The sequence below is a fragment of the Orcinus orca genome, chromosome 10, assembly GCF_937001465.1.
Source record: "Orcinus orca chromosome 10, mOrcOrc1.1, whole genome shotgun sequence".
Lineage (NCBI taxonomy): Eukaryota > Metazoa > Chordata > Mammalia > Artiodactyla > Delphinidae > Orcinus > Orcinus orca.
In genome coordinates, this window is record NC_064568.1 from 60,520,515 (window position 1) to 60,530,832 (window position 10,318).

The window sequence follows — 10,318 nt, forward strand, 5'->3', positions numbered from 1 at the left end:
TTCATTTTATAGTCTTCTTTTATACAATGAGTATATTGCTACATGTAAATCAAATTTCTAAAAATCAAATTCCTTAAATTTCCTAAAGGAAATTATTTTAAAGGAAACAAATTCTCTAGTAACAGATATTTAACTCTCCTAAAAGTTTTTCAAAGCAAGATCTTGGTATTTCCTTAAACCAGTCATATTCTGCAATACTGTTTAGTGTTTCAATGTTTAATGGTTGCTTTTTGAGACTTTCACATTATAGTTAGACATTTACTTAACCTCTGATTTATTACTTAAAAAATCCAAATGGATTAGGCTATCCTCTAATCTGAATCTTTATCTTTCCCATAATATAAGGACAATATTACCTGCCTTTTTGGATATAATGTAAGGACATGACCCACAGTATATGTTCAAGAAAAGTAGCTATTACTCTAGTCATCCCTTTCTTCTCAAAATGTACAGATTCCTTCTCCTTCAGCCTCTACTGAGTTTCCGTCACCGAGGCTCTGTCTCCTGAGTTGCATCAGGGTCTATCATTTTCTGACATACAATGAACCTGCTAAAAATAGCTATACTCGAGAGAAAACATGTTCATTCTGCTTTTCTATTAGAAGGTAAAATCTAATCTTCAATGTTTTGAAGGAAATGGACATCAATTGTGCCATTCCTGATAAAAGTGTAATAACACAGACCAATCTGTTTCAAAGTAATTAAATCCTAAAGCCTCATTACCTATAGATAACATTTGTATCAGGCCATGCTGGTGAAATGGGTTCTCAGTTTCTGACCACATGTGAACTCTGCTCAACTCCCAAATTATAAACAAAACTGACACTCCCTCAAGACACAAGAGAGGACCTATGGTTGTTCTTCCTTCCTAGAAGAATTTGGCAAATATAAGCAGTTCTCTTAAAAAAAAAAACATGGAAAGAAAAAGTCTCAGCAAATCACACAAAGGTCTCCAATCCCTCTTTTGGATCCAAGAAAAGAAAAAAAAGTGTTCTCCTGCTCTTTACCATCTCACAACTAAACTCCCTCAGAAACAACAGTCAATGTAAGACACTGAAAATGTAGGCGCCCTTGATAATCCTTAACCCAATTCTGTACTAAGGTAAATTTCCCATTTATAAATGTATTTGTCTTTTATATACTATACTTATTTAAAGACACTGGGGAAGAATTCATCCAATACTTGCATTCAGGAACATATTTAAGAAGTGAATGATGACCACCACGCTGATCTCCTCAAAGTACTTTGCATGTTAATATCTGAACTTCCTGCAAAGCCTGCCTGAAGCAGTGTCTCCCACGGGAGACAGGATGCTGTAACCAGTACACCTGTCTCTGGGTAAGAAAGCCTGGGTTTCAGCTTTATAATTTATTTGCTGTGTGATCTGAGATAAATTAACTTCTCTAATTCTTAATTTTTCTCATTTGTAAAATAGGGTATTGCTAGTAACTATCTCATAGGATTGGCGAGTGGATGCATTGTGGTAGGTGTGTCAGCATCCAGTACACTGCGTGACAAGGAGTATCTCCTCACCAATGCTGACAGAGTGACCACGAGAATGAAGAACTACAATCACGGTGACCTCCTTGGAATCTCTGTGACACCAGCAGTCTGTAAACCCCAGCAGCTCTTACCATGCACTGTTATTTATATCTTATGTATACTGTTAAAAACTAATAAATTAAACATCTGATACCTCTTCATATACCAATAACACATACTGAGGACCGGTGTTACCAACTCACATTCAAGGGCACATGCAATCACATAGTCAAGGATCACTGAGTCCTTGCCCCACAGAACTCATCCCCCAAACTGTAGCTAAACTACAAGTTCATCTATAGTAAAGGACCGAAAACTTTGTCATTCAGGTGTTCTTGAATGTTTATTCTCTCTCTCTACCGCAAAAATTTTTTGGAAGTAGTGCTCCTGAGGGTAAGGTAAGCAATGGAGGATACGCTACAAATGATTTGCTTCCCAAAACAGTTAAAAATATTTGTGCAACAAGATACTTGGCTGTGACCTCTCAACTTTTTGACAAATAAAACATGCGGTTATTTCAGAACTCTCCTCTGGAGAAAATGAAGAAGTCATATAACACGGGTATCTGCTAACATTCCTTTGGGAGATCAGCTATTAACCAGTACTCTATTATTTTTAAAAAATATATATTTCTATATCATACTTATTTTACTGAAATTCACCATTTCTGTAAGAAAAGGATCATATTACAATCTATTAATATATTAAGTCTTACACTGTTTATAGCTTTAAAGAAACCAACTGGTGTCAGGATATAATTCCGATTAAGCTACATTTCTTATAATCTGTATTCAGACAAGAAAAGGGATCAAATCAAATGTTCAAAAAATAAGGACATAGGAAAGGCTGGTGATACTAGAGTCATCTCCAAGGGTTTCTAAAAACCATCTCTAAAACTTCCCTCCTTCTGCAGCTGCCATGAGAACACAGAGCTCCAATCTAGATTGTATACTTAATAGAAACCAAAAATTTTGATCAGATATTGTGTTCATTATCCAGATGGATTTATCCTGGTCATGCTCATTCTTACATAATTAATGAAATATTAATGTACAAGACTGAACCTGCCTTCAAAAGAAAATCTTATAAAGAAATAAATTAAAACACAAATGAATGGAGACTGGATATTATATATAAAATAAACACAGAAGACTTTGCAGAAGGGGGCAGGAAGAAGGCAGGCTGGCTGGGTACCATGTGACTCAGGCAGTGGTTTTGCTAGTTTTTCTTGTGTTTCATATATGCCAAAGTGGCAGCTGGAAAGGTTGGAAACCCAGGAACATTAACAGAAGGAGACCAAAAAAAGGCTCAAGCAAAGCCTGCTCTCTCCGGCCACAGGACTAGAAAGAGGGCAACCTTGCAAGACAGAAAACTTTTAGACAACAAACATCCTTCCCCAGCCAAACAACACAGAAAACAAAACAAAACCCAAAAACCGGTGTCTCAGGCTCACCCCCATCAAGAAAAATTAAATAGGGAGCCTGGGCGTCCAGCCTCCCTCCACTGTGAAGGGGCACTCCTTCTCTCTGGGGGGAGGCAGGGGGACTGAATAGGCAACAGCACTTCCGTACCACCAGCAGTGGGGACAGAGGCTACGTGGAGACCCGGATGTCCACCCCCAGGAGCAGGACCAATGCATCCTTCCCCGTCCAAGCCGGGGGTGTCAGAGAATCTTTCACTCCTGCTGGAATTCCTCCCCACCCCTCTCGGTGTCACTAAAGACCACACGGGAACAGCAAAAAGGGGCTCCCTCCCTCCCCTAGGCACCTGGGGAAGCCTGGACTCTCCCTGCCCCAGAAGCATCCAGGCAGGCAGCATCCCCTCCCTCTGCTGGCCTGCTGTCAGAGATGGCCTGCCTATGACAATAGCATTTAAAGGTGTGACATGGTCACACTCTGATCTTGAATGAACCACTCTTGACAGGGTGTGTGTGTTGGGGTGGGGAGGAGAGAGAGGGAGGATGGTGAGCCCTGGTAAGAGAGACAGAAGAGAAAAACCAACAGTGTGTAGTGCTTGTAAACCAAGGGAGAAGCCAAGAAATTGGGAGAAGAACAATAGTGGAAAGTGCAGCCAAGTGCCCTGATGAGAGGTCAGACACATTTTACTGGATTGGGCAATTAGATGATTCGCACTGGAGCCTCTGGTTTCAAGACAATGATGAGGACTGCAGCGAGATGGAGGACCTGTGGAAGGTAAACTGAGAAAGTAAGCAGCTGTATGGACTCATGTCATCAGAAACTTGAAGGAAACAAAGGAGAAAAATTGTCAAGAGAGGTTATTTTTATTACTTTCAGCAAGTGAAACAAGTATTCTATTTTTTTTAAGTGATTCCGATTGAATCATGTTTATAGGCTGCTCCAAGGAAAGCTGGGGATGAAGACGTTGGAACTACTGAAGAAAGGATATAATAGGCCAGACCTGGAGGGGATGATGGGTGCTGGGATTAAGGATGCTGTGAACAAGTCAGCCTTGAACAAAAAAATTAATTTCACCTTCTGGGAATGAAAGGAGTATGGAATTTTTTAAGTGGTAGGAGGCTGAAGAACTTCGGAAGACAGAAATCCACTTCCCTTGAGGAAAAGGAGAATGCAGCCAGCTGCCCAGAGTGATGAACATGTGGCCTGATGAGGAGGCCAAGCAGGTGCAGAATGAGCCTCGAGAGATCCAGGTCCTGGGCTAACCAGGCTCAAGTCAGACACGGGCAAGCGACCACTGATGGAGGGAACACGATATTTTAAAATCTCTCGTTGGAATCATCTTTTATAAGATAATCTATTTCATAATTTGGTGTATGAGTTCAAATTTCACTCAGCAGTGATTCAGAGAGTTAAGTCAGTGCTCATTTTATTACAAAATCAAGCTTCAAGTTGAGGTCAAGTCCACAATGCCATTAAAACATTAAGGAAAACCTTAAACACATCATCTTATATTTGTAGAATTTCTGCTTATGTTTTTGTTTTAGTTGTACAAATATTCCTATTTTAAAATACAGCTTACATAGTCACAAACAGCATTTTTTAACATTAAAAGAACTCTGGCTGGTGGATATTCGTTTTGCTGTTTTACAGGTGAAGAAACTGAGAATCAGAAAGGAAATAAATGAAATATCCTTTATTTCACAGTTGGCAGGGGTGTCAACACTCCATCCCAAGTGTTTTGTTTGCTAAAGCAGAATTTCTCCACTATATGATAAATGTGTTTTAACTGCAGATCAAAGATACCTTTAACTTAGGTTTTTTTTGCCAATTTTTATTTTTATTTAAGAAACATAAATAAGGTTATCCCAAATTTATTGGGAGAGAAAAGAGATTACATCAATCAAAGGAAAAGTCACATGAATACTATTTTTTATCAGAAGTTGGTTTTAGAAATTATACCAATACCTTTCTTTAACTTAAGAACTCACCATGTTTTATGGAAAATATTTCAAGGAACACATTCTGAGTTTAAAAATGATCCTTACTGAAAATCTAAATGTAGTTGAATCACTACAAGTCAGCATTTGTGATAAATTATTAATCCATGTTCCTCTCATTCATCCACACCTGCAAACAGGCCAATTCTAGATGGAAGGGCAAGCTTTTCACCAAAATTTGAAAAAAGCACCCAGAGTTTTTTAAAAATCACTTGAACTGTTGGGATATTTGGCAATATTTGACTTCATCATATGATGAGTCAACCAAAACAATGATGAACCTACCAATATTTGTGAATAATTCAGGTTAGGAAATCTTGCCAGCCAGAGAACCCAAAACACTCTCAATTGGACAAGAATTTATTAATCCTCCTAAAGGTATGGAATTGCCATAACTGAATCTATAAATTTGAACAGATCTATGTCTGTCAGCAGACAGGCAGGCTTTACTGCAAACAAGAATATTTCCATGCATATATATTTTTAGCTCCCAAGCCTTGAGAATGGTTCAGTAAATGTAAATCTGTCCCCAGTACCCAAAATAATGTTTATGCTTCAAATTGCATTATAATGCAATAAATGTATTATTAATCATTAAACTAAGAAGGAATGAAAAAAGCTTCCAAAATATTCAGCCACTGATTTTGGTATTCTGAATACACAAACACCACTCCTTTGCACGAGCAGTAGTCCCAGACTTCATTAGAATTACAAAGAAATCTAGTCCAACTCCTCAATTTGAGAGACTGGTTCAGGGAAGGGAAATTTACCAAGATTCAATTTAGGCAAAAGTGGAATTAAAATCCAGGTATCTGGATTCACAGTTTAGTGCACTTCCCAGCAGTATCACAGATATAAATAACCTCGTCTAATTTCATCTGGCAAGCAAATTCAGAGGCTGAGTGGAACTTCAAGAATCATGCTGAATTTGCTGTTTTATTATACTCCAAAGCACCTTCCATACAAATAGGTAATTAAACAATATTATCATCACAGAAGAAAATTCTTTTAACTGCTCAAACATATTATACTATTCAAACCATATTATTCAAGATTTTTCTAAGTAACAACACAATACATAAAATGTTTGGGCTCTTCCTTTAACTTTCTCAGAATCATTCCTACTGAAAGTACACAGCAGGAACAAGTGAAATAACAAACTACAACAAAAATAACAAAATAACCAACAAACTAGCACTTTTAACCCTATGGCCTTCTATTCTAAGTGAAGTAGTCACAATTGAGCACTGATTTGCATCTACCACCAATCAAAAAATCAAAATAAATCACTGTGAAAGCTCATTGGTTTACATCACTGCCCTTGTATGTATTAGCTTCCAGAAAATCATTCCGAAGAACTGAATCATCTGGATCATTTTTATTACTCACTCAGTCTTGAGACGGTCTGCACAGTGCTGGCTGAAATGTACTTCACTGAGCACCTTCTTTCCAAATGAACATCTGTGTCAGGTTTATTTATAGCCGCTGCCTTCAATCAGTACATTTCCAGGGATGAGAAATAAAATTATCTCAACAACACTCTCCTATAGATATCCGAAACAAGACTTAAGAATCTAGGCAGATGACCTTTGAAAAGATAATGACAGATCTATAATGTAAAATGTATGTTAAGGTTTATTAGAGATTCAAAAGGACACTCTTCAATAAGCACACATAAAGAGCCTCAGGTACAATTAGAGAATTTAAGTCTTGTGTCTCTTTTGGCCTATCTCTTTATATACTCAAGATTATTATCATCACCTCCTCCATCCTCTTTTCCTCATTATGTTTCCTCTGAAATTTGGACACCTCTCTCTGTTTCTTACTTAGATGTTTTTCTCTCTATTTAGGAGCTTTTTCCTCCTAATTCTTCACAAAAGCAGAACATGCTTCCCCCTACTGGGAAAAAATTAAATTACAAAGTACATAGGAACATGTTCCTAAGTATCAAGAAACGAAGTTCCTGAGAAAAATAAAATGTTAAGGAACCAGGTGCACAGCCTTCTCTGACTGTTTTATCAGCGGCAGAAATACTTGCACTCTCTATTTAGGGCTCCTCACACGCATTGCTGTAGTTTGGCAGTTTTCAGTACTAACTAACTAACTAACTAACTCTCATTAATGACTGATGAATTAATCAAGTCTGCTGTCCCCAAAAGAAGTCCAATTAGCAGGTCTGAGAAAATGATCAATTTGTAACTTTTTTCCATTTTAAAGCATTATCAGCTAAATGAAGACACTTCTGGAAAATATATTGAAGTAAATGATTTAAGAAGACTTTTAACTGCATTTTTAATCATTTTGAACAATCTTAATCATTTACCCATTAATTTACAATATTTCTATTATTTTTATGTAGTTATCTTTATTTTTTAATAGAGTAGAGGGAGAGTTTAATTTTTTAATTGACTTTCATTTTCAACTTTAGGTTCTATTTATTTTTTTTCATACAGTAACCAAGAAAGTAGTAAGCATGATTGCATTTTCTGTCCTAAATCCTCCATAAAACCAAACTTGTTCCTTGAAAAACAGTTTAGTTGTTTCACACATTCAATATTCCGATTATAAAGCTTTTCTTAATTACTTAGTATACAAAATAGAAAAAACACCTGACACTTTATTGTTGTAAATAATAATCCATCAACAAAACATTTAAATAAACCTAATGACTATTTGACTCATACATGGAGGATTAGAATTTTTCCTTCTATGTACAACTAAATCTCGAAAAAGAAAACGTTTCCTTTAATGCTTAAGGGCTGAGGAAGAGAAAGTTTTAACTTTTAGTTTTACCATAGGTAAGTTCATAAGAACCTAAGCTACAAAACTGCACTGTAGTCAATTTGATGATGAAGCAGTTTATTATTAATGAGGCATTCATCAAGAAAAAAAAATCTGGAGTTGTTTTTAAAAAGACAGGTGTAGACTGCTACAGATATCTTGAGTACCTTTAGCAGTTAGACGGCATTATTTCAAGATAAATGAAGTAATTTGGTTAATACTTCTGTCATACAAAAGTTCATGTTCGTGTGTGTGTGTGTGTGTGTGTTTAAACGACCTTTCAAAAGAACGCAAAAGACATTTCTGTTCCTCTGGGAATGAAATCTCTTTTAACATTACAGGTACACAAAAGAAAATGCACACTTGGTAAAACAGTTGATCAATTGTGGAGCGTTCCCAGAGATCAGCATCTCCCAGAGCACGCAATCATCACATTTCAAATAAACTGATAAGCACTTTAGCCTCTTCCACGTTCACAAACATTGAAGAACACGCAGAATTTAATCTAGGTTAATTCTGACTTTCCATAGGAAAGACTGTAATTACACTAAAGAACATCAAAATCGCTTCCCAAGCAGAAGAGAAAGAAAAGAAAGAAAGAAAGAAAGAAAGAAAGAAAGAAAGAAAGAAAGAAAGAGACTGATTTGTAGCTAAGAAGCTGTTAAAACACTACATTGATCACCATTCACTCGAAATTGATTCCCCTTCCCTCTGCGGAGTGAAAATATCCCCGTGGACCGCGTAGCTCCTCACTTCTCTCCATCAAAGATCCTAACAGGGCACGTCTCCACCGCCACAGAGCTCGCAGCTCCGGGCTCCCCAAATTCAGCTGCGGAGGGAGGGAGGGAGGGAGCATCCGCCGCCCGAGGACCTGCTCTGTCCGCAGCTCTGGGTCGAGCACCTTAGGGGACAGTCTCCGCGAAGGAGACGGGCGTCCTCCCCAACTCCGCTCCCCGAACCCCGCCGCGGTGACAGGGGCCAGCTGTCTGTTTCCACCTGGGAAGCAAGTCCTACCTTCGGCTAGCAGGCGCGAGGCGTGCACAAAAGATGGATCCAGGCTATCTTTTTCTGCCATCAGCTCAGGCAAGTATTTCTCCTCTTTCATAGCGCGGACTTCGGACCGACCCCGGCCAGGCGCAGGGCTCCGCGCGCTCGGACGTAGGTCGCCGGCACCCTGCTCGCCCACCTCCCGCCTCCCGCCTCCCGCCTCCCGCTTCCCGCCTCCCGCCGCCGCGGCTCGGGGTCTGGCGCCCTCTCCGGTCCCGCGCCGCGCCCGCCCCCGCCGTCGGGCTACGCGGCCCCGCGCCTCCCGACCCGTCCTGCCTCAGTCCCTCGCTCGCGCCCAGCCCGGCTCGTACCAGCAGCCTGAACAGGAGAGGAGGGCACAGGGCGCGTCCCGCCTCCGCCCAACGCTGATTGGAGAGGGTGTCGCGAGAGGCGGGGTCCCGCGAGGCCGCGGGCCCTTACTGGACCTCGCCGCAAGTCGGGTCGCCTGAGTGGCAGGACGCGGCAGGAGAGGGGAGGGCAGCGCGGAAGGTGCAAGCGCTTTCTTCTCGCAGCCAGAGCCCGCCCTGGTTATTAGGCATGCCCAGTTGTGTGGAGTCCTCCTTACTGCTGAGGTGCCGAGAGAGAGCGGGAAAAGCACCGGTTGAACAGAGAAGCTGGGGTCCATGACGGGACGGCAGATGGTGATGAGGAGGGCGCGCGGAGGGAATGGGAGAGCACTCGGGAAGGTAGATGGGGCTTTACCTGCGTCGCTAAGGCACAGGTGTCTCCTCTCCGTCCTGCAGCTCTTACGCACTCCAGTGTGCAGGAATCAGCTGTGCACCCGGCCTGGAAATATAATGAAGACTGCATGTGATCGGCGGCTGGTATTTCCAATGAGCCTGACCTACATCGCAGAGACGCAGTAGAATGTTCATTGATAAACAAATAAAGCGGCTCCCAAGCTATATTCTTGCACAGCAACACGCCTCCCCTGTGCAATCATTGGGGTATTGACATAGTTCTGGTTGTCCTCCATCCATGCCTCCTCCCCCAATCCCTATCTATGGAAGGGATTCTGGGAGGTGGCTGAATTTTAAAACTAAAAAGCAACATAATCAGTAAGTTTGTGAAGGAATTAGGAAAATATGTGGAAGAAGGAAGAGACTAGGAAACAGGTAACTACGGTTGCTCCAATCTCCCCCTTTCTCCTTTATTTAGTTTTTTTTTTTAACATCTTTATTGGAGTATAATTGCTTTACAATGGTGTGTTAGTTTCTGCTTTATAACAAAGTGAATCAGTTATACATATACATATGTTCCCATATCTCTTCCCTCTTGCGTCTCCCTCCCTCCCATCCTCCCTATCCCACCCCTCTAGGTGGTCAAAAACCACCTAGCTGATCTCCCTGTGCTATGCGGCTGCTTCGCACTAGCTATCTATTTTACGTTTGGTATTGTATATATGGCCATGCCACTCTCTCACTTTGTCACAGCTTATCCTTCCCCCTCCCCATATCGTGAAGTCCATGCTCTAGTATAGTAGGTCTGTCTTTATTCCCGTCTTACCCCTAGGTTGTTCATGACCTTTTTTT

At 40.6% G+C, this 10,318-nt stretch overlaps 1 protein-coding gene across 2 annotated transcripts in view; it reads right to left on the reverse strand.

The window, feature by feature from the left end:
* The window catches only part of KHDRBS2 (KH RNA binding domain containing, signal transduction associated 2), a 728,302-nt gene extending 719,110 nt beyond the window's left edge, over positions 1-9,192 (reverse strand). Inside the window, exon 1 of one of the 2 annotated variants that reach the window (XM_049715491.1) lies at positions 8,754-9,191. In XM_049715491.1, coding sequence (XP_049571448.1) covers positions 8,754-8,844 — 91 coding nt within the window. In that variant the 5' untranslated portion in view covers positions 8,845-9,191. Of the gene's footprint in view, positions 1-8,753 lie in introns of both variants that reach the window. The other variant, XM_033424357.2, reaches the window with a different exon arrangement.
* Positions 9,193-10,318: the final 1,126 nt, after the last annotated feature.